The 24,507-nt window shown below is 48.3% G+C and overlaps 2 protein-coding genes across 3 annotated transcripts in view; one reads left to right on the top strand and one right to left on the bottom strand.

Annotated features, from left to right (window-relative positions):
- Positions 1–21,518, top strand: part of LOC137335055 (zinc finger protein 239-like) — a 53,181-nt gene extending 31,663 nt beyond the window's left edge. The window contains exon 2 of the mRNA XM_068000131.1: positions 21,321–21,518. Coding sequence (XP_067856232.1) covers positions 21,321–21,399 — 79 coding nt within the window. The 3' untranslated portion in view covers positions 21,400–21,518. The remainder of the gene's footprint in view (positions 1–21,320) is intronic.
- Positions 1–24,507, bottom strand: part of fer1l4 (fer-1 like family member 4) — a 320,348-nt gene that overhangs the window by 22,678 nt on the left and 273,163 nt on the right. For both annotated transcript variants that reach the window (XM_068000123.1, XM_068000124.1), the window contains 4 exons: positions 22,395–22,493; positions 19,891–20,132; positions 8,063–8,343; positions 3,071–3,171 (listed from right to left, as the gene is read on the bottom strand). In XM_068000123.1, the coding sequence (XP_067856224.1) occupies positions 3,071–3,171; positions 8,063–8,343; positions 19,891–20,132; positions 22,395–22,493 (723 nt within the window). The remainder of the gene's footprint in view (positions 1–3,070; positions 3,172–8,062; positions 8,344–19,890; positions 20,133–22,394; positions 22,494–24,507) is intronic.

A 24,507-nucleotide genomic window follows, 5' to 3' on the forward strand; every position in this document is an offset into this window, starting at 1 on the left:
AGAAATTTCCTCCAATTAAATACTGGGAGGACTGAAGCCGTTGTCTTTGGTCCCCGTCACAAACTCCGTTCCCTGGCCATTGTCTGAGGCTGAACCAGACCGTTTGCAACCTTGGCGTCCTAACTGACCCTGAGATGAGCTTCCGACTACATATCCGCTCCATCACCAAGACCGCCTACTTCCACCTCTGTAACATCGCCCCTCTCCGTCCCTGCCTCAGCTCATCTGCTGCTGAAACCCTCACCCATGCTTTTGTTACCTCTAGATTCGACTATTCCAATACTCTCCTGGCCGGCCTCCAACCTTCCAACCTCTGTAAACTTGAGCTCATCTAAAACTCTGCTGCCCATATCCTAACTCACTCCAAGTCCCATTCACCCATCAGCCCTGTACTCACTGACCTACATTGGCTCCCAGTCCAGCAACGCCTCGATTTTAAAATTCTCATCCTTGTTATTAAATCCCTCCATGGCCCCGACCCTCCCGATCTTTGTAACCTCTTCCAGCCCCACAACCCTCTGAGATCTCTGTGCTCCTCCAATTCTGGCCTCTTCTGCATCCCCCATTTTAATCGCTCCACCATTGGCAGCTGTGCCTTTAGCTGCCTGGACCTTAAGCTCTGGAATTCCCTCCATAAACCTCTCCACCTCTCGACCTCTCTCTCCTCCTTTAAGACGCTCCTTAAAACCTACCTCTTACCTGTCCTAGCATGTCCTTACGTGGCTCAGTGTCAAATTTTGTTTGATAGTCGTTCCTGTGAAGCGCCTTGGGAGGTTTTACTAAGTTAAAGGCGCTTTATAAATGCAAGTTGTTGTTGTTGGCGTATTTGTAACATTTTCCAGCTCTGACAGTGTTCACACTCCCGATATTAACCCCTCCGCTCCCTCCACACACACTGACCGTTCACACTCCCGATATTAACCCCTCCGCTCCCTCCACACACACTGACCGTTCACACTCCCGATATTAACCCCTCCGCTCCCTCCACACACACTGACCGTTCACACTCCCGATATTAACCCCTCCGCTCCCTCCACACACACTGACCGTTCACACTCTCGATATTAACCCCTCCGCTCCCTCCACACACACTGACCGTTCACACTCTCGATATTAACCCCTCCGCTCCCTCCACACACACTGACCGTTCACACTCCCGATATTAACCCCTCCGCTCCCTCCACACACACTGACCGTTCACACTCTCGATATTAACCCCTCCGCTCCCTCCACACACACTGACCGTTCACACTCTCGATATTAACCCCTCCGCTCCCTCCACACACACTGACCGTTCACACTCCCGATATTAACCCCTCCGCTCCCTCCACACACACTGACCGTTCACACTCCCGATATTAACCCCTCCGCTCCCTCCACACACACTGACTGTTCACACTCCCGATATTAACCCCTCCGCTCCCTCCACACACACTGACCGTTCACACTCTCGATATTAACCCCTCCGCTCCCTCCGCACACACTGACCGTTCACACCCACGATATTAACCCCTCCGCTCCCTCCACACACACTGACCGTTCACACTCTCGATATTAACCCCTCCGCTCCCTCCACACACACTGACCGTTCACACTCTCGATATTAACCCCTCCGCTCCCTCCGCACACACTGACCGTTCACACCCACGATATTAACCCCTCCGCTCCCTCCACACACACTGACCGTTCACACTCCCGATATTAACCCTTCCGCTCCCTCCACACACACTGACCGTTCACACTCCCGATATTAACCCCTCCGCTCCCTCCACACACACTGACCGTTCACACTCTCGATATTAACCCCTCCGCTCCCTCCACACACACTGACCGTTCACACTCTCGATATTAACCCCTCCGCTCCCTCCACACACACTGACCGTTCACACTCTCGATATTAACCCCTCCGCTCCCTCCGCACACACTGACCGTTCACACTCTCGATATTAACCCCTCCGCTCCCTCCGCACACACTGACCGTTCACACTCTCGATATTAACCCCTCCGCTCCCTCCACACACTGACCGTTCACACTCTCGCTATTAACCCCTCCGCTCCCTCCACACACACTGACCGTTCACACTCTCGATATTAACCCCTCCGCTCCCTCCACACACTGACCGTTCACACTCTCGCTATTAACCCCTCCGCTCCCTCCACACACACTGACCGTTCACACCCACGATATTAACCCCTCCGCTCCCTCCACACACACTGACTGTTCACACTCTCGATATTAACCCCTCCGCTCGCTCCGCACACACTGACCGTTCACACTCTCGATATTAACCCCTCCGCTCCCTCCACACACTGACCGTTCACACTCTCGATATTATTCCCTCCGTTCCCTCCACACACACAGACCGTTCACACTCTCGATATTAACCCCTCCGCTCCCTCCACACACACTGACCGTTCACACCCACGATATTAACCCCTCCGCTCCCTCCACACACACTGACCGTTCACACTCTCGATATTATTCCCTCCGCTCCCTCCACACACACTGACCATTCACACCCACGATATTAACCCCTCCGCTCCCTCCACACACACTGACCGTTCACACTCTCGATATTAACCCCTCCACTCCCTCCACACACACTGACCGTTCACACCCACGATATTAACCCCTCCGCTCCCTCCACACACACTGACTGTTCACTCTCACGATATTAACCCCTCCGCTCCCTCCACACACACTGACCGTTCACACTCTCGATATTAACCCCTCCGCTCCCTCCACACACACTGACCGTTCACACTCTCGATATTAACCCCTCCGCTCCCTCCACACACACTGACCGTTCACACTCCCGATATTAACCCCTCCGCTCCCTCCACACACACTGACCGTTCACACTCTCGCTATTAACCCCTCCGCTCCCTCCACACACACTGACCGTTCACACTCTCGCTATTAACCCCTCCACTCCCTCCACACATACTGACCGTTCACACTCGCGCTATTAACCCCTCCACTCCCTCCACACACACTGACCGTTCACTCTCACGATATTAACCCCTTTGCTCCCTCCACATTGTCCAACCTGTTGAATGTTTCACTTACTTGGGTTTGTCCAGTGGTTCTGGCTCTTTCCGGCCCAGACCAACAGGACTTTTTTCAGCTTCCTCCAGGGTCAGCAAGTGCATCTCAGCCTCAACCTTACCCTGTGACAAACAATGAAAATATTTACACCTCCTTATCCTCTCACTCAAAATCATCTCAAAGCACCACACCCGTCCCTTCCACTTCATCCCACTCCTCTCCCCTCCACTCCACTCCCCCCACTTCCACCCTTCCCTTCCCCTGCCCACCACTCCCTCCTACCCTCTCCTCACCATCACCTCACACCACTCCACTCCACATTGTTCTCCATCCTGTTGTTGCAGCCACTTTCCCGTCAACAGCAATGATATGAATGACAGTCTGAGTCTAGCTGCCACCGGTTGGCCAGGACACTGGGAGGACTCTCTGCTCCTCTTTGAATAGTGCTGTGGGATCTTTAATGTCGATCTGAACCAACAGGAGGTTGTGGTATGGGTTTAAAATCTCAGCCAAAGGACATCTCCAAGCATGCAGCAAACCCTCAGACTTACATTCGAGCATCTGCCTGGATTATATGCGAGAGCAGGACTTGATCCACAACCTTCTCACTCAAAGGCGAGACTGCTGCTCACTGAGCCAAGCAACTAGATGCAACATTCAAACCTAAGCCTATGGAAGTTCTTGTCACATAAGGCAATTAAATAGTTTCTACAAAGTTTTTTCTGTATTAACTGAGATATTGACATAACTGGGAAGAGATAGCACAGTGTAAGAGGACATCACATTCGGAGTATTGTCAGTAGAATCGTTGCACAATGAGGGTATTCTAACCTAACCACACAGCGAGGAACTGATGGGATCAGATAAATCACTGATATTACTTACGGGTGGATTAGGGAGAAATTACCAACACTGCACGCTTCAATATAGCTCCCAATTAAAAATTAAGATTTCCAATTTTTTACCTAATTCTCTCCTATCCTGACTCAGGAACTGATTCACATTGGGGTACAATTCCCCAGGAATTGATTCTAATTGAATACAATTCCCCAGGAGCTGAATCACATTGTATACAAATCCTCAGGAACTGATTCCCGTTGAATACAATTCCACAGCAAATGATTCATATTGAAAATAATTCCCTAGGAACTGATTCACGTTACGGTACAATTCACCAGGAACTGTTTCACATTAAATACAATGCCCCAGGAAATCATTTACATTGAATACAATTCCCTTGGAACTGATTCACATTGAATACGATTCCCCAGGAACTGATTCACATTGAATACGATTCCCCAGGAACTGATTCACATTGAATACAATTCCCCAGGAACTGATTCACATTGAATACAATTCCCCAGGAACTGATTCACATTGAATACAATTCCCCAGGAACTGATTCACATTGAACACAATTCCCGAGGAACTGAGACACATTGAATACAATTCCCCAGGAACTGCTACACGTTGGGGTACAATTCCCCAAGAAATGTTTCCCGTTGAATCCAATTCCCCAGGAACTGTTTCACATTGAATACAATCCCCAGGAAATCATTTACATTGAATACAATTCCCTTGGAACTGATTCACATTGAATACGATTCCCCAGGAACTGATTCACATTGAATACGATTCCCCAGGAACTGATTCACATTGAATACAATTCCCCAGGAACTGATTCACATTGAATACAATTCCCCAGGAACTGATTCACATTGAACACAATTCCCGAGGAACTGAGACACATTGAATACAATTCCCCAGGAACTGCTACACGTTGGGGTACAATTCCCCAAGAAATGTTTCCCGTTGAATCCAATTCCCCAGGAACTGTTTCACATTGAATACAATCCCCAGGAAATCATTTACATTGAATACAATACCCTAGGAACTGACTCACGTTGGGGTACAATTCCCCAGGAACTGATTCACATTAAATACATTTCCCCAGGAACTAATTCATGTTGAATACAATTCCCCAGGAACTGATTCACACTGAATACAATTTCCCAGGAACTGATTCATGTTGGGGTACACTTCCCCAGCTACTGATTCACATTGGGGTGCAATTCCCCAGGAACTGATTCACATTGGGGTGCAATTGCCCAGGACCTGATTCACGTTGGGGTACTATTCCCAAGGGACTGATTCATGTTGGGGTACAGTTCCCCAGGAACTGATTCATGTTGGGGTACAGTTCCCCATGAACTGATTCACATTGAATACAATTCCCCAGGCAATGAATTACATTGAATACAATGCCCCAGGCAATGAATTACATTGAATACAATACCCTAGGAACACATTCACATTGGGACACAATTCCCCAGGCACTGATTCATATTGGGGTTCAATTCCCCAGGAATTGATTCACGTTGAATACGATTCCCCAAAAAATGATTCCCGTTGATAACAATTCCCCAGGAACTAATCCACGTTGAATTCATTTCCCCAGGATCTGATTTACATTGAATATAATTCCCCAGGAACAGATTCACATGGAATACAATTCCCCAGGAACTGAATCACATTGTATACAATTCCCCAGGAACTGATTCACATTGAATACAATTCCCCAGGAAATGATTCATGTTGGGGTACAATTCCCCAGGAACTGATTCACATTGAATACAATTCCCCAGGAACTGATTCACATTGAATACAATTCCCTAGGAACTGATTCAAATTGAATACAATTCCCCAGGAAATGATTCACATTGAATATGATTCCCATGGAACTGATACATTTCATAGAAGTTTACAACATGGAAACAGGCCCTTCGGCCCAACATGTCCATGTCACCCAGTTTATACCACTAAGCTAGTCCCAATTGCCTGCACTTGGCCCATATCCCTCTATACCCATCTTACCCTAAAAATTGATTCCCATTGAATACAATGCCCCAGGAACTGATTCATGTTGAATACAATTCCCCAGGAAATGATTCACATTGAATATGATTCCCATGGAACTGATACATTTGGGGTACAATTCCCCAAAAATTGATTCCCGTTGAATACAATTCCCCAGGAACTGATTCACGTTGAATACAATTGCCCAGGAAATGATTCACATTGGGGTAAAAATCGCCAGGAACTGATTCATATTGGGGTACAATGCCCCACAAACTGATTCACAATGAATACAATTCCCCAGGAAGTCAGTCACATTGTATATAATTCCCCAGGAACTGATTCACGTTACGGTACAATTCCCCAGGAACTGATTCACATTGAATACAATGCCCCAGGAAATGATTTCATTGAATACAATACCCTAGGAACTGATTCATGTTGGGTTACAATTCCCCAGGAAGTGATTTACATTGGGGTGCAATGCCCCAGGAGGTGATTCACATTGAATACAATTCCCAGGAAGTCAGTCACATTGTATACAATTCCCCAGGAACTGATTCATGTTGCGGTACAATTCCCCAAAAAATGATTCCTGTTGAATACAATTCCCCACGAACTGATTAATGTTGGGGTTCAATTCCCCAGGAACTGATTTACGTTGAATACGATTCCCCAGCAACTGATACATGTTGGGGCAAAATTCCCCCAAAAATGATTCCCGTTGAATACAATTCCCCAGGAACTGATTCACGTTGAATTCATTTCCCCAGGAACTGATTCATGTAAGGGTACAATTCCCCAGGTACTGGTTCACATTAGGGTACAAATCCCCAAGAACTGAGTCACATTGGGGTACAATTGCCCGGGACATGATTAGCGTTGGGGTACTATTCCCGAGGAACTGATTCACACTGGGGTACAATTCCCAAGAAAATGATTCACACTGGGGTACAATTCCCAAGAAAATGATTCACACTGGGGTACAATTCCCAAGAAAATGATTCACACTGGGGTACAATTCCCCAGGAACTGATTCACGTTGAATACGATTCCCCAGGAACTGATTCACATTGAATTCACTTCCCCGGGAACTGATTCACGTTGTATACAATGTCCCAGGAACTGATTCAATTTGGGGTACAATTCCCCAGGAACTGATCCACGTTGGCGTACAATTCCCCAGGAACTGATTCACGTTGGGGTACAATTCCCCAGGAACTGAATCACGTTGGGGTACAATTCCCCAGGAACTGATTCACGTTGGGGTACAATTCCCCAGGAACTGATTCACGTTGGGGTACAATTCCCCAGGAACTGATCCACGTTGGCGTACAATTCCCCAGGAACTGATTCACGTTGGCGTACAATTCCCCAGGAACTGATTCACGTTGGGGTACAATTCCCCAGGAACTGATTCACGTTGGCGTACAATTCCCCAGGAACTGATTCACGTTGGCGTACAATTCCCCAGGAACTGATTCACGTTGGCGTACAATTCCCCAGGAACTGATTCACGTTGGCGTACAATTCCCCAGGAACTGATTCACGTTGGCGTACAATTCCCCAGGAACTGATTCACGTTGGGGTACAATTCCCCAGGAACTGAATCACGTTGGGGTACAATTCCCCAGGAACTGATTCACGTTGGCGTACAATTCCCCAGGAACTGATTCACGTTGGGGTACAATTCCCCAGGAACTGATTCACGTTGGGGTACAATTCCCCAGGAACTGATTCACGTTGGGGTACAATTCCCCAGGAACTGATTCACGTTGGCGTACAATTCCCCAGGAACTGATTCACGTTGGCGTACAATTCCCCAGGAACAAGCCTTTTACCCTCCAGTACCTCACCCAAGGGCCCATTCTTGATGTATGAGCACAGGTAGTGACGGCTAACAGGATGTTTAACTGTGAATTCTGATCTTGTCCTGCAATCAGCAATGGAAACTCTGGCTGATATTTCTCCCCTACTGTATCATTCTCCAGACACTAACCATTGTTTTAGCATCTTTCAGTGAAATTACCAACTAGAGTCAAACTAGGGGTCCCTCCCATTAGGAAGTAGGCTGAGGCTACCCAAATCCACCATATACGATCCTTTCAGACTTTCATCCCATCAGTCTGGGCTGGTTTTGAGGAGTCAATAACTCACCCTCAGGATGTAAGTATTGCTGGAGCTGTCAGTAAACTCAACATCCTCTATTTTTACTTTCTTCTTTTTCTTCTTCTTTTTCTTCTTTTTCTTGCTTTCGTCATCTTCTTCTTCCTCGTCTTCCGCTTCTTTAACTTTGATCATTGGCCACCAACCCTTCATCCGCTTGCTTCTTATGATTGAAGTGCGGGGACCTGCCTTCTCTTTTGCCATCTTGATGGTGCAGTGCTCAGCAGACTTTCCTCCCCGGATCATATCATTCAGTTTCAATTCAATGGAACCTAAAGGGGCAAGAAAGGAATCACTAGCACAGTCTGTCATGATTCATTATGTGACCACAGATGCACTGACGCTTTATGGGTCTCACATATGTGGATATGTTCTTACCCAAGATGCTTATCGTTAGTGAAACCACTCTATAGCCTGACAGACTGGTTTCACCTCTGGTCTTGTGCAGTGATTACAATTTTCAGAAAATACTAAACTTTGTAAAATGAATTTTCTCTGCATGAATTTAACTCTGGTGGTTGCTGTGCTCACTCACAGGAACCCTCTGAGGCAGGTCTCAGTATCAGGGACTGTTGGAAGGTGATATGACTGCAAATTACAGCAAAGGCTATGGGCCCCGACAACATCCCAGCTGTAGTGCTGAAGACTTGTGCTCCAGAACTAGCTGCGCCTCTAGCCAAGCTGTTCCAGTACAGCTACAACACTGGCATCTACCCGACAATGTGGAAAATTGCCCAGGTATGTCCTGTCCACAAAAAGCAGGACAAATCCAATCCGGCCAATTACCGCCCCATCAGTCTACTCTCAATCATCAGCAAAGTGATGGAAGGTGTCGTCGACAGTGCTATCAAGCGGCAATTACTCACCAATAACCTGCTCACCGATGCTCAGTTTGGGTTCCGCCAGGACCACTCGGCTCCAGACCTCATTACAGCCTTGGTCCAAACATGGACAAAAGAGCTGAATTCCAGAGGTGAGGTGAGAGTGACTGCCCTTGACATCAAGGCAGCATTTGACCGAGTGTGGCACCAAGGAGCCCTAGTAAAATTGAAGTAAATGGGAATCAGGGGGAAAACTCTCCAGTGGCTGGAGTCATACCGAGCACAAAAGAAGATGGTAGTGGTTGTTGGAGGCCAATCATCTCAGCCCCAGGGCATTGCTGCAGGAGTTCCTCAGGGCAGTGTCCTAGGCCCAACCATCTTCAGCTGCTTCATCAATGACCTTCCCTCCATCATAAGGTCAGAAATGGGGATGTTCGCTGATGACTGCACAGTGTTCAGTTCCATTCGCAACCCCTCAGATAATGAAGCAGTCCGAGCCTGCATGCAGCAAGACCTGGACAACATCCAGGCTTGGGCTCATAAGTGGCAAGTAACATTCGCACCAGATAAGTGCCAGGCAATGACCATCTCCAACAAGAGAGAGTCTAACCACATTGTCGGGTAGATGCCAGTGTTGTAGCTGTACTGGAACAGCTTGGCTAGAGGCGCAGCTAGTTCTGGAGCACAAGTCTTCAGCACTACAGCTGGGATGTTGTCGGGGCCCATAGCCTTTGCTGTTTCCAGTGCACTCAGCCGTTTCTTGATATCACGTGGAGTGAATCGAATTGGCCGAAGACTGGCTTCTGTGATGGTGGGGATATCGGGAGGAGGCTGAGATGGATCATCCACTCGGCACTTCTGGCTGAAGATGGTTGCAAACGCTTCAGCCTTGTCTTTTGCACTCACGTGCTGGACTCCACCATCATTGAGAATGGGGATGTTTGCAGAGCCTCCTGCTCCCGTTAGTTGTTTAATTGTCCACCACCATTCACGACTGGATGTGGCAGGACTGCAGAGCTTTGATCTGATCCGTTGGTTGTGGAATCGCTTAGCTCTGTTGATAGCATGTTGCTTCCGCTGTTTAGCATGCATGTAGTCCTGAGTTGTAGCTTCACCAGGTTGGCACCTCATTTTTAGGTACGCCTGGTGCTGCTCCTGGCATGCTCTTCTACACTCCTCATTGATCCCCTGGCTTGTTGGTAATGGTAGAGTGAGGAATATACCGGGCCATGAGGTTACAGATTGTGCTGGAATACAATTCTGCTGCTGCTGATGGCCCACAGCGCCTCATGGACGCCCAGTTTTGAGCTGCTAGATCTGTTCTGAATCTATCCCATTTAGCACGGTGGTAGTGCCATACGACACGTTGGATGGTGTCCTCAGTGCGAAGACGGGACTTTATCTCCACGAGGACTGTGCGGTGGTCACTCCTACCAATACTGTCATGGACAGATGCATTTGCGACAGGTAGATTGGTGAGGACGAGGTCAAGTAAGTTTTTCCCTCGTGTTGGTTCGCTCACCACCTGCCGCAGGCCCAGTCTAGCAGCTATGTCCTTCAGGACTCGGCCAGCTCGGTCAGTAGTGGTGCTACCGAGCCACTCTTGGTGATGGACATTGAAGTCCCCCACCCAGAGTACATTTTGTGCCCTTGCTACCCTCAGTGCTTCCTCCACTGAGGGTAACAAGGGCACAAAATGTACCCTTGTACGTTGGCACTGTTTGTGTTTGTACGTTGGCACTGTTTGTGTTTGTACGTTGGCACTGTTTGTACGTTTGCACTGTTTGTACAGAAAGCACACTGCAGTATCAGTGGGACAATCCGCACCAATTCCTAGGGAGGTGGATGGGAGGCGAGGTAGGGACAGAATGGAACCTCTGCCCTCCGACTGTGGATCACCCTGACACAGTTGCAAGTCCATGAGTCAAGCCTACTTATGTATCATGGGTGGGCACTTGCGTTGATTCCGCCACATCTGGGGGACCCATCTAAGCTGGGGGAGGGAAGCAGAGGGATGTTACTGTGGCACTTGACTGCATTGCAAGACCAGACTTTTAATTTTCAAATTCTCTCCCATGGCCTTAGGAATGCTGAAAGCCAAGGATTCGCAGGCATCTCTGAAACCCAGTGTTGCTAAGGGTGTAAATGAGAAACATGCGTTGTATATCAATGACTTGGATGAAGGGTCCGAATGCATGGTTGTTAAATTTGCTGATGACACAAAGGTAGGTAGGAAGGTAAGTTGTGAAGAGGACATAAGGAGTCTGCAAAGGGATATCGATAGGTTAAGTGAGTGGGCAAAAATTTGGCAGATGGAGTATAATGTGGGAAAATGTGAACTTGTTCACTTTGGCAGGAGGAATAGAAAAGCAGTATATTATTTAAATGGAGAGAGATTGCAGAACTCTGAGGTACAGAGGGATCTGGGTGTCCCAGTACATGAATCACAAAAAGTTAATATGCAGGTACAGCAAGTGATTAGGAAGGCAAATGGAACGTGGTCATTTATTGCAAAGGGAATGGAATATAAAAGTAGAGATGTTTTGCTACAGTTGTACGGGGCATTGGTGAGACCACATCTAGAATACTGTGTGCAGTTTCGGTCTCCTTATTTAAGAAAGGACATAATTGCTTTGGAGGCAGTTCAGAGAAGGTTCACTCGACTGATTCCTGGGATGAGGGGGTTATCTTATGAGGAAAGGTTGGGCAAGTTGGGCCTGTATACACTGGAGTTTAGAAGAATGAGAGGTGATCTTATTGAATCATATAAGATCCTGAGGGGACTAGAAGGGGTAGATGCTGAGAGGATGTTTCCCCTTGTGGGAGAGACTAGAACTAGGGGGCCACAGTTTAAAAATAAGGGGTCTCCCATTTAAGATGGAGATGAGGAGAAATTTTTTCTCTCAGAGGGCCGTGAGTCTGTGGAACTCCCTTTCCCAGAGAGCGGTGGAGGCAGGGTCATTGACTGTTTTTAAGGCTGAGTGAGATAGATTCCTGATTAACAAGGGAGTCAAAGGTTATAGTAGGTAGACGGGAAAGTAGGGTTGAGGTCACAATCAGATCAGCCATGGTCTTATCAAATGGCAGAGCAGGCTCGAGGGGCCGAATGGCCTACTCCTGCTCTTAATTCGTATGTTCATATGTACGTATATTGGTACTTTCCTCATTTACATGCTGTTGTAATGGGCCTTAATTTGCTGTGGCAGTGCATCCAATGGCTAACTGCTATTAGTTAGACTTGCCCTTGCACGTTTACTTCTTTGCACGGCAAGTTGCTGAAAGTGCAAGCTGATAACTGGGTATCTCCCATACCAATCAGATTGAAGGATTGCAAAATAAACAGCACAAGGACTGAGAAGGGTGAATTAAAGGGGATGAATTCAATGTCAAATCAGGTACAGAACGAGAAATAAAGAGAGGGAAAGGAAGATTGGATTAAGGGAGAGAGAAAAAAGAGAAAGAAACTAAAAGTTAAAAAAAATTACAAATTTAAAATCCATTTTATATATTCATTTTTGGGCTCTGGGCATCACTGGCAAGGCCAGCATTTATTGCTCATCCCTTGAGAAGGAGGTGGTAAGCTGTCTTCTTGACAACTGAGTGGCTTGCTAGGCCACTTCAGAGGGCAGTTAAGAATCAATCACATTACTGTGGGTCCAGGAGGCACATAAAGGCCCAGATTAAGTAAGGACACCAGGTTTCCTTCCCTGAAGGACATTAGTGAACCAAATGGGTTTTTACAACAATCTGGTAGTTTCATAGTCACTATTACTGATACTAACTTTTTTTTAATTCCAACTTTTATTTAATTAACTGAACATAAATTCCCCAGCTGCTGTGGCAGAGATTTGGGGCCCGATATTACCAGGGCGGCGGGTTCGTGGTGGGGGGTAGATTGGGCGCGTGGGTAACGCGCCCGGTGAAATCAGTCTGCTCCGCACGCAATCGCAGGCTGATTGGATCCACTTACCTCTTGTTCCGGGTTTCCCGCTGCTGATCTGCGCGGCGGGCGGACTGAGCATGTGCAGTAAGGTCTGTCAGCTGGAGGAGCTCTATTTAAAGGGGCAGTCCTCCACTGACAGATGCTGCAAGAAATAGGAAAAATTACAGCATGGAGCAGCCCAGGGGGAAGGCTGCTCCCAGGTTTAATGATGCCTCACTTCAGGTCTTATTGGATGGGGTGAGGAGGAGGGGGAGGACAGAGATCTTCCCCCCGGTGGGCGGGAGGAAGCGGCCTGCCTCTGCCACCAAGAAGGCCTGGCTCGAGGTGGCAGAGGAGGTCACCAGCACCACCAACATATCACGCACCTGCATACAGTGCAGGAGGCGCTGCAATGACCTGAGTAGGTCAGCCAAAGTGAGTACACTTACTCATTCCCCTACACTCCGTCTGCTACATCACCGCCCCCACCCCACATCTCCTTCTGCACTGCTAACACTACTCTGTCACATCACCCCTCACACCCACTCAAACCTCATCCTCATCTTACCTGCACTTACTCACCTCGCCAGTACTCATCCCACCACTACCACTCAACCCAATCCTCATACAATCTCATGGCTCTATCTCATACTCACCCTCTCATGCATCTCTTTCACAGTCAGCCTCACTCAACCTGCCACTACCTGTGCTGCAGCCACAGGGCATGCATCACATATGTGCAGTAGGCAGCGTAAGGCAAATGTGTCGTGAGCATGAAGGGGATGCACAAGGGTGTTTGAGGGTTTGTCATGGTTTTTACTGATATTTAATTTATGATCAACTCACATTACATATTATATTGGCACCACGACTGCCACGTCTTTGTGAATCTTGTCTGGTTTGTGCAAAAATGCCCTTTCCTGAGGATCACAATGAAGACCCACAACTGATGCCACCCATTATAGAGTCATAGAGTCATAGACGTTTACAACATGGAAACAGGGCCTTCGGCCCAACATGTCCATGTCGCCCAGTTTATACCACTAAGCTAGTCCCAATTGCCTGCACTTGGCCCAAATCCCTCTATACCCATCTTACCCATGTAACTGTCCAAATGCGTTTTAAAAGACAAAATTGTACCCGCCTCTACTACTGCCTCTGGCAGCTCGTTCCAGACACTCACCACCCTTTGGGTGAAAAAATTGCCCCTCTGGACCTTTTTGTATCTCTCCCCTCTCACCTTAAATCTATGTCCCCTCGTTATAGACTCCCCTACCTTTGGGAAAAGATTTTGACTATCTACCTTATCTATGCCCCTCATTATTTTATAGACTTCTATAAGATCACCCCTAAACCTCCTACTCTCCAGGGAAAAAAGTCTCAGTCTATCCAACCTCTCCCTATAAGTCAAACCATCAAGTCCCGGTAGCATCCTAGTAAATCTTTTCTGCACTCTTTCTAGTTTAATAATATCCTTTCTATAATAGGGTGACCAGAACTGTACACAGTATTCCAAGTGTGGCCTTACTAATGTCCTGTACAACTTCAACAAAACATCCCAACTCCTGTATTCAATGTTCTGACCAATGAAACCAAGCATGCCGAATGCCTTCTTCACCACCCTATCCACCTGTGACTCCACTTTCAAGGAGCTATGAACCTGTACTCCTAGATCTCTTTGTTCTATAACTCTCCCCAACGCCCTACCATTAACGGAGTAGGTCCTGGCCCGATTCGATCTACCAAAATGCATCACCTCACATTTATCTAAATTAAACTCCATCTGCCATTCATCGGCCCACTGGCCCAATTTATCAAGATCCCGTTGCAATCCGAGATAACCTTCTTCACTGTCCACAATGCCACCAATCTTGGTGTCATCTGCAAACTTACTAACCATGCCTCCTAAATTCTCATCCAAATCATTAATATAAATAACAAACAACAGCGGACCCAGCACCGATCCCTGAGGCACACCGCTGGTCACAGGCCTCCAGTTTGAAAAACAACCCTCTACAACCACCCTCTGTCTTCTGTCGTCAATCCAATTTTGTATCCAATTGGCTACCTCAGCTTGGATCCCATGAGATTTAACCTTATGCAACAACCTGCCATGCGGTACCTTGTCAAACGCTTTGCTAAAGTCCATGTAGACCACGTCTACTGCACAGCCCTCATCTATCTTCTTGGTCACCCCTTCAAAAAACTCAATCAAATTCGTGAGACATGATTTTCCTCTCACAAAACCATGCTGACTGTTCCTAATCAGTCCCTGCCTCTCCAAATGCCTGTAGATCCTGTCCCTCAGAATACCCTCTAACAACTTACCCACTACAGATGTCAGGCTCACCGGTCTGTAGTTCCCAGGCTTTTCCCTGCCTCCCTTCTTAAACAAAGGCACAACATTTGCTACCCACCAATCTTCAGGCACCTCACCTGTAGCTGTCGATGATTCAAATATCTCTGCTAGGGGACCCGCAATTTCCTCCCTAACCTCCCATAACGTCCTGGGATACATTTCATCACGTCCCGGAGATTTATCTACCTTGATGCGCGTTAAGACTTCCAGCACCTCCCTCTCTGTAATATGTACACTCCTCAAGACATCACTATTTATTTCCCCAAGTTCCCTAACATCCATGCCTTTCTCAACCGTAAATACCGATGTGAAATATTCATTCAGGATCTCACCCATCTCTTGTGGTTCCGCACATAGATGACCTTGTTGATCCTTAAGAGGCCCTACTATCTCCCTAGTTACTCTTTTGCCCTTCACGTATTTGCAGAAGCTCTTTGGATTCTCCTTTGCCTTATCTGCCAAAGCAATCTCATGTCCCCTTTTTGCCCTCCTGATTTCTCTCTTAACTCTACTCCGGCAATCTCTATACTCTTCAAGGGATCCACTTGATCCCAGCTGCCTATGCATGTCATATGCCTCCTTCTTCTTTCTGACTCGGGCCTCAATCTCCCGAGTCATCCAAGGTTCCCTACTTCTACCAGCCTTGCCCTTCACTTTATAAGGAATGTGCTTACCCTGAACCCTGGTTAACACACTTTTGAAAGCCTTCCACTTACCAGACGTCCCTTTGCCTGCCAACAGACTCTCCCAATCAACTTCTGAAAGTTCCTGTCTAATACCATCAAAATTGGCCTTTTCCCAATTTAGAATTTTAACTTTTGGGCCAGACCTATCATTCTCCATAGCTATCTTAAAACTAATGGAATTATGATCACTGGTCCCAAAGTGATCCCTCACTAACACTTCTGTCACCTGCCCTTCCTTATTTCCCAAGAGGAGGTCAAGTTTTGCCCCCTCTCTAGTCGGGCCATCCACATACTGAATGAGAAATTCCTCCAGAATACACTCAACAAATTTCTCTCCATCCAAGCCCCTAATGCTATGGCTGTCCCAGTCAATGTTGGGAAAGTTAAAGTCCCAGACTATTACCACCCTATTTTTCTTGCAGCTGTCTGTAATCTCCTTACATATTTGCTCCTCAATTTCCCGTTGACTATTTGGGGGTCTGTAGTACAATCCTATCAAAGTGATCTCTCCCTTCTTATTTTTCAGTTCTACCCATATAGACTCAGTGGGCGAACCCTCGGATATATCCCCTCTCACTACTGCCGTGATGTTCTCCCTAATCAAGAACGCAACTCCCCCTCCTCTTTTACCTCCTGCTCTATCTTTCCTATAGCATCTGTACCCTGGAACATTGAGCTGCCAGTCCTGCCCCTCCCTTAGCCATGTTTCAGTAATAGCTATAACATCCCAGTCCCATGTACCCATCCATGCCCTGAGTTCATCTGCCTTGTCCATCAGACTTCTTGCATTGAAATAAATGCAGTTTAATCTAGACTTCCCTTGGTCTTTGCCCTGCTTTCTCAGACCATCTGTCCGGTCATGTTTTGTACACTCTCCCTTACTGCCTTTTGTTTCTGTTACCACTTTACTTCCCACTGACTTCCTGCATCGGTTCCCATCCCTCTGCCACACTAGTTTAAACCCTCCCCAACAGCACTAGCAAACACTCCCCCTCGGACATTGGTTCCAGTCCTGCCCAGATGCAGACCGTCCAATTTGTACTGGTCCCACCTCCCCCAGAACCGGTTCCAATGGCCCAGGAATTTGAATCCCTCCCTCTTGCACCATTTCTCAAGCCACGTATTCATCCTAGCTATCCTGTCATTCCTACTCTGACTAGCCCGTGGCACTGGTAGCAATCCTGAGATTACTACCTTTGAGGTCCTACTTTTTAGTTTAACTCCTAACTCCCTAAATTCAGCTTGTAGGACCTCATCCTGTTTTTTACCTATATCGTTGGTACCTACATGCACCACGACAACTGGCTGTTCACCCTCCCCCTCCAGAATGTCCTGCAGCCGCTCCGAGACATCCTTGACCCTTGCACCAGGGAGGCAACATACCATCCTGGAGTCTCGGTTGCGTCCGCAGAAACGCCTGTCTATTCCCCTTACAATCGAGTCCCCTATCATTATAGCTCTGCCACTCTTTTTCCTGCCCTCCTGTGCAGCAGAGCCAGCCACGGTGCCATGAACCTGGCTGCTGTCACCTTCCCCTGGTGAGCCATCTCCCCCAACAGCATCCAAAACGGTATACCTGTTTGAGAGGGGGATGGCCACAGGGGACCCCTGCACTACCTGCCTGCACCTCTTGCCCTGCCTGATGGTCACCCATTCACTTCCTGCCTGTACTCCCTTTACCTGCGGTGTGACCAACTCGCTAAACGTGCTATCCACGAGTTGTGTCACTGCAGAGTGGGTGTAGGTGTATTTGCAGGGCTCTTTTGTTCAGACGACTGAGAGACATCGGCGATGTCCCTGGTGGCACCCTGGAAGGATGCGGAGGAGAAGTTGTTGAGGGCAGTGGTGACTTTGACAGAGACAGGTAAGAAGATGGTGCTCGGGCCAGCCGGGAGCAGCTCGGCATGAAGGAGGCTGCAGATGTCCACGACTACATGTCGAGTGACTCTGAGCCTCCATGTGCACTGCTGCTCAGAGAGATCCAGGAAGCTGAGCCTCCGTCTGTAGACCCTGTGGCGAGGGTAGTGCCCTCTGCGACGCATCTCTCTCTGCGGTTGCCCTCCCTCCTGCTGTACAGGTGGATGTGTCACAGCACTGTGTTGTGGGGCTCCACGTGTCAGAGGTGGACAGCGTGGCCGGCGAGGCTGGTGATGCTGTTCGCCCTCCGAGGAGGTCATGACTGCAGCTACAGCGGTCCCCATCCGGAAGATGTACATCTGAGGGGGTCCGCAAGGTAGGTAAATGTGTCTGGACACCGGGGTAAGTGTGCAAGTTGGTGAATTTTATTGTTAGGGGGAGGGTGGTAGAGGCCAAACTTTGTCCAAAGTGACAGAGTGGCCTCCTGCAATGAGTGAGGGTCTCCCCCCACACCTGTCAAATGGACCTTTGCAGCTGCCACAGGCTGATGGCTGCAACACGTCCATTTCAACTGGGAGTGTTTCCCCCAGTACGGGAAACAGTCCCAGTTGTTTGTAAAATCCCAACCCTCCTAAAATATCTCGTTAATCAGGTCTGTAAATGACCTGAAATACCAAAATAAATACCCTAAGTGGCACCCCCCCCGCCGGGCTCCCAACCTGCCCCGGGAATCCCCGATTTTTGTGGCCCCCCCACCAGGAACGCACCCGATCGCAGGTGCTAAAATCGACCCCTTGAACTCATGTCTCTGGATTATTAGTCCAGTAACATAACTACTATGCTACCGTACCCAGTAATCTCTACCAATTAAAACCTGAAGGAATGAGACTCCATACTTGTAATAATTAATTTTCAGTGCCAGAGAGGTTGACTGGCAGTAATTAATAGTTATCACATTGTTAAAAGGGTACTTAGATTTAAATGGACAAGACTTAACCTTCTGTGGCGAGTTTCGTTCGTATCTATCGCACAAATGCAGGAATTTCATGCCGTTCAATGCATTTCAACGGTGAGGCAGACAGCGAGATGCTGTTTTCGTGAAGCTAACAGCGGAGCAGCACATCCCGGTCAGCAACCTTTGAATTTTTGAGTTTAACTGCGCATCTGCCCCTCGCCTGAAGTTGCTGTACCATTTATGCATAAATAACCCCAAGCATCATTCGCCTCCCCGTTATTTTGACAACAAATGATGGCCCAAAATGTTTGCCCATTTGAGGGTGGGTTTATAACAGCGCCGCCCGCAAAGCTGGCCCCAAATTGTAACAAGGGAAACATCAACAGAACAATGTTTGAATTGAACATTGTTTCCATACTTACAATGACTTTTACAGGAACATATAAAAGTTGCTAAATGTCATATATTTTCAAGTGATTACATCAGCTTCCTCGAAGGGTCAGTTGAAAAGTGGATGGTCAGTTTGGAAATGAGCCATACAGAGCAGGGAGGTCGACTCCATGCTGAGGGAGGTCAGGGATAGGAGCACCACAATTTGTTTCAGTGACCCCAGGGGGGTTAGGGACTGCCATCTAGGGACTGCTGCTGGAAAAAAGTGTACATGTGTGGATGCAGGATTAGGCTCAGCTGTAATGCCTTCCACAGAGGAATAGCCTGCTCACACTCACTATCCAGGCTCATAGATGAAGAATGGCTAAATGGGCAAGGTATCAATAGACAGTCAACATATACAGACAGTTCCCCAGCAAGGAGTCAATACCTTTAGAATTGCCAATATTTTTTATAGCAGAAGGCCGTTCGGCCCATTGTGCCTGTCTGGCTCTCTGAACAATATATCCACTTAGTCCCATTCCCCTGCCCTTTTCCAAATCCATTTAAATTTGTCTTCTCCAAATATTTACCCACTTCCCTTTTAAAATCTATTATGGATTCTGCTTCCAGGTGGGCACTCCATGTCCTAACAGCCCCTGTGTAAAATATAACTTCTCTCCTTATTCTTTTGGTGATGATCTTAAGCCTCTCATCTTAGTAAATCTCTCCTGCATGCTCTCCATGGCTGTGACATCTTTTAGAAGAGGAGAGATTACTTGTGGAAAAAGGAAGGAAAAAAAAATTAGAAAGAAAGAATTCTGGAGACAAAAGGGTTTGAAACGCTTACCGAGGAAGTCATTTGCAGAAATCAAATCGTAATCCCAGAGCTGGAGCATGAGAACAGCTGGCTGGCGAAACTCCGACTCTTCCAAGGAGAAAATCGACTCTTTCTTCTTATAAACAATCTCTTTTTCTGTCGGCAAGTAATCAAAGCGGAAAACAAAGCGCCAGTTGAAGTTTCCCTCTCCAGTCAAAGAGTTAAAGTGCACGTCAGTCTCTTGCTTATCATTTTCCAAGCCCTTTAACCAACTGTGAAATTAAACAGAAACATTTTAGATGCAGTGAGTCCCCTGCCCTCCCTGGACATACAGCACTGTCCAGGATGGGACTTATTTCTTCCCCCTCAGGTTTCTGTTCTTGATCACTATCCGGTTTACAACGTCTTTGTGTGGGCAATGGGTGAGGGTAGGATGAGGTCCAGCTGTGAACTTAGATGTGGGGGGGGGAACAGTCCTTTGGGGGTGGGGGGGAGAGACAGTCCTTTTGGGGGGGGGAAACAGTCCTGTGGGGGGGGGGAACAGTCTTTTGGGGGGGGAACAGTCCTTTTGGGGGGGGGAACAGTCCTTTGGGGGGGGGAACAGTCCTTTGGGGGGGGGGAAACAGTCCTTTGGGGGGGGGGAACAGTCCTTTGGGGGGGGGGGACAGTCCTTTGGGGGGGGGGGAACAGTCCTTTGGGGGGGGGGAAACAGTCCTTTGGGGGGGGGGGGAACAGTCCTTTGGGGGGGGGACAGTCCTTTGGGGGGGGAACAGTGCTTTGGGGGGGGGGAACAGTCCTTTGGGGGGGGGACAGTCCTTTGGGGGGGGAACAGTGCTTTGGGGGGGGGGAACAGTCCTTTGGGGGGGGACAGTGCTTTGGGGGGGGAGAGACAGTCCTTTGGGGGGGGAGAGACAGTCCTTTGGGGGGGGGGAGAGACAGTCCTTTGGGGGGGGGAGTGACAGTCCTTTAGGGCTGGGGAGAGACAGTCCTTTGGGGGGGGGGAACAGTCCTTTGTGGGGGGGAGTGACAGTCCTTTGGGGGTGGGGAGAGACAGTCCTTTGGGGGTGGGGAGAGACAGTCCTTTGGGGGTGGGGAGAGACAGTCCTTTGGGGGTGGGAGAGACAGTCCTTTGGGGGTGGGGAGAGACAGTCCTTTGGGCATCGGCCACCCTCAATTCCTTCGCCAAGTGCCTATTTTTCATGTGTGAATCTGGACAGTGAGTGTCAGTGAGCTGTTCAACTACAAGGAGAGGGGCAGCCACTGCCCAACCCAATCAGCAAAGGAATATTGTCCAAACTGGGATTTAGGTGGTTTAGAATAGTTATTCTTGCTTTCAGCAAAAGGTGGCAAGAGAATCCTATTGCAAGACAGGCTTATCACAGTCTCAAAACAAATATGAATGGGTTCTATTAACGGTTTGATTGACTCATTAATTCTTGTGTTTTCCACTTCCTTTGCAGAAATGCCGGGGCTCGTTTGGAAACTGACCAGAGTGTTGTGATTGAAATCTGGAGTTCACTTTGTGGCACAAACCCATGAGCTATGAATCCACTAAAACCTTTTGCAGCATCCCTAAAAGTGGGCATTGAATAAGACATTAGTTACCTCTATTACCTTGAGCAGTTAGGATTGGGGCCTGGGGCAGTAAGCTGGGGCCTGGGGCAGTTAGGATTGGGGCCTGGGGCAGTAAGCTGGGGCCTGAGGCAGTAAGCTGGGGCCTGGGGCAGTTAGGATTGGGGCCTGGGGCAGTTAGGATTGGGGCCTGGGGCAGTTAGGATTGGGGCCTGGGGCAGTTAGGATTGGGGCCTGGGGCAGTTAGGATTGGGGCCTGGGGCAGTTAGGATTGGGGCCTGGGGCAGTTAGGATTGGGGCCTGGGGCAGTTAGGATTGGGGCCTGGGGTAGTTAAGATTGGGGCCTGGGGCAGTTAAGATTGGGGCCTGGGGCAGTTAAGATTGGGGCCTGGGGCAGTTAAGATTGGGGCCTGGGGCAGTTAAGATTGGGGCCTGGGGCAGTTAAGATTGGGGCCTGGGGCAGTTAAGATTGGGGCCTGGGGCAGTTAAGATTGGGGCCTGAGGCAGTTAAGATTGGGGCCTGGGGCAGTTAAGATTGGGGCCTGGGGCAGTAAGCTGGGGCCTGAGGCAGTAAGGATTGGGGCCTGGGGCAGTTAAGATTGGGGCCTGGGGCAGTTAAGATTGGGGCCTGAGGCAGTTAAGATTGGGGCCTGGGGCAGTTAAGATTGGGGCCTGAGGCAGTTAAGATTGGGGCCTGAGGCAGTTAAGATTGGGGCCTGGGGCAGTTAAGATTGGGGCCTGGGGCAGTTAAGATTGGGGCCTGGGGCAGTTAAGATTGGGGCCTGGGGCAGTTAAGATTGGGGCCTGGGGCAGTTAAGATTGGGGCCTGGGGCAGTTAAGATTGGGGCCTGGGGCAGTTAAGATTGGGGCCTGGGGCAGTAAGCTGGTCAGTAACACTGCCTTGCAAAAATGATTCAGCTTCAGATCTAATAACTAAACATTAGTTTGATTGTTCTGAATACCCTTTGATGTAGATATCGCTGGATCGCTGTCCTGTCAGCGGATTCACATCATCAAGTGCAACATCGTCTGTGTTCCAGATAATGACTCTCAGCTCGTAGCTAAACAATACACAACAGTAAATATCGACAACAGTAATAATAAAAACAGTGCCGTAAGTTATTAAAAATTGGACATTATTTGAAGAATACTCCAAGCTTTTAAAGCTGGATTAAATTCGACTTGCGACTCAGATCAAAGCATTTCATTGTGCCCAAGATCAAAAATGACAAACATGAGGCAAGAGAATGGTAGCCTGTCAGAAACAAAGACAACACAACATAATACCCAGCTTATCTCATGGGACAAGGAGATCTGACTGTCCCTATTCTTACTTCCCAATTCACATCATCTACTCCAGTACATAGGAACAGAAGGAGGCCATTCAACCCCTCGAGCCTGCAACAAGAGAAAACTACTGTGCGACATCACAGGTGAGGCAGGAGAGTCCGAGAGGTGAGCACAGTATAAATCTAAGGCGAGTCATGGCAGCACAGCTCGCACCCGTGATATGCTCCTCCTGCACTATGTGGGAAGTCATGGACCCTACTAGTGTCCCTGGTGACCATGTGTGCAGGGAGTGTGTCCAGCTGCAGCTACTGGCTAAAAGCATTTCGGAGCTGGAGCTGCGGGTGGATTCACTGTGGAGCATCCGTGATGCTGAGACTATCGTGGATAGCACGTTCAGTGAGGTGGTCACACCGCAGGTAAAGATTACGCAGGCAGAAAGGAAATGGGTGACCGCCAGGCAGAGTAAAAGGACTTGGCAGGTAGAGCAGGAGACCCCTGGGGCCATCTCCCTCTCAAACAGATATACCGCTTTGGATACTGTTGGGGGAGATGGCTTATCAGGGGAAAGCAGCAAGAGCCAAGTTCGGGGCACCACAGGTGTCTCTGCTGCACAGGAGAGGAGGAAGAAGAGTGGCAGGGCTATAGTGATAGGGGATTCAATTGTAAGGGGAACAGATAGGCGTTTCTGTGGCTGCAAACGTGACTCCAGGATGGTATGTTGCCTCCCTGGTGCTAGGGTCAAGGATGTTGCAGAGCGGCTGCAGGACATTCTGGAGGGGGAGGGTGAACAGACAGTAGTCGTGGTCCATATCGGTACCAACGACAAAGGTAAAAAAAGGGATGAGGTCCTGCCGGGTGAATTTAAGGAGTTAGGAGATAAATTAAAAAGCAGGACTTCAAAGGTAGTGATCTCAGGATTACTCCCAGTGCCACGTGCTAGTGAGTACAGGAACAGGAGAATAGACAGGATGACTGCGTGGCTGCAGGGATGGTGTAAGAGGGAGGGATTTAGATTCCTGGGACATTGGGACTGGTTCTGGAGAAGGTGGGACCTGTACAAGTGGGACGGGTTACACCCGAGCAGGACGGGACCAATGTCCTCACGGGGGTGTTTGCTAGTGCTGTTGGGGAAGGTTTAAACTAGAGTGGCAGGGGGATGGGAACCTGTGCGGGGAGTCAGAAGGGAGTAAAGTTGAGAGTAGCGAGACAGGAAGACCCAGGGGAAATTTACAATACAAATAGTACAAACAGTTGTTCAAGAACAAGTGAAAGGGAAAAGCGTAGAGCAGCAGAAAGAAAGTGTACTTTAGACACTACAGATAAAGTGAAAACTAGAAGGCGTAAGGCGATTAACCCAGCATCAAAGCTGAAGGTCAGGCTTGGGTGTGTGGCCCAACTAAGAGTTCTATATACAAATGCACAGAGTATAAGGAATAAATTAAATGAACTACAGGTTCAAATTCAAATTGGAGGGGATGACATGATAGCTATTACTGAGACATGGCTGCAGGATGGTCAGGATTGGGAACTAAATATACAGGGTTATAAGGTCTACAGGAGAGACAGGGAAAATGGAAGAGGGGGAGGAGTAGCCTTAATGATTAGAGATGAAATCACTTCAATGATAAAGGAGGATATAATGAGAGGTAAGCAGCCAACAGAGACCTTATGGGTTGAATTGAGAAATAGGAAAGGATCTAAGACTATAGTGGGAATTGTGTATTGGACCCCTGGCAGCAGCTCTGAAGTGCTAGATTGTATAAATGCAGAGATTAGACAAGTGTG

The sequence above is a fragment of the Heptranchias perlo genome, chromosome 19 (genome assembly GCF_035084215.1).
Source record: "Heptranchias perlo isolate sHepPer1 chromosome 19, sHepPer1.hap1, whole genome shotgun sequence".
Lineage (NCBI taxonomy): Eukaryota > Metazoa > Chordata > Chondrichthyes > Hexanchiformes > Hexanchidae > Heptranchias > Heptranchias perlo.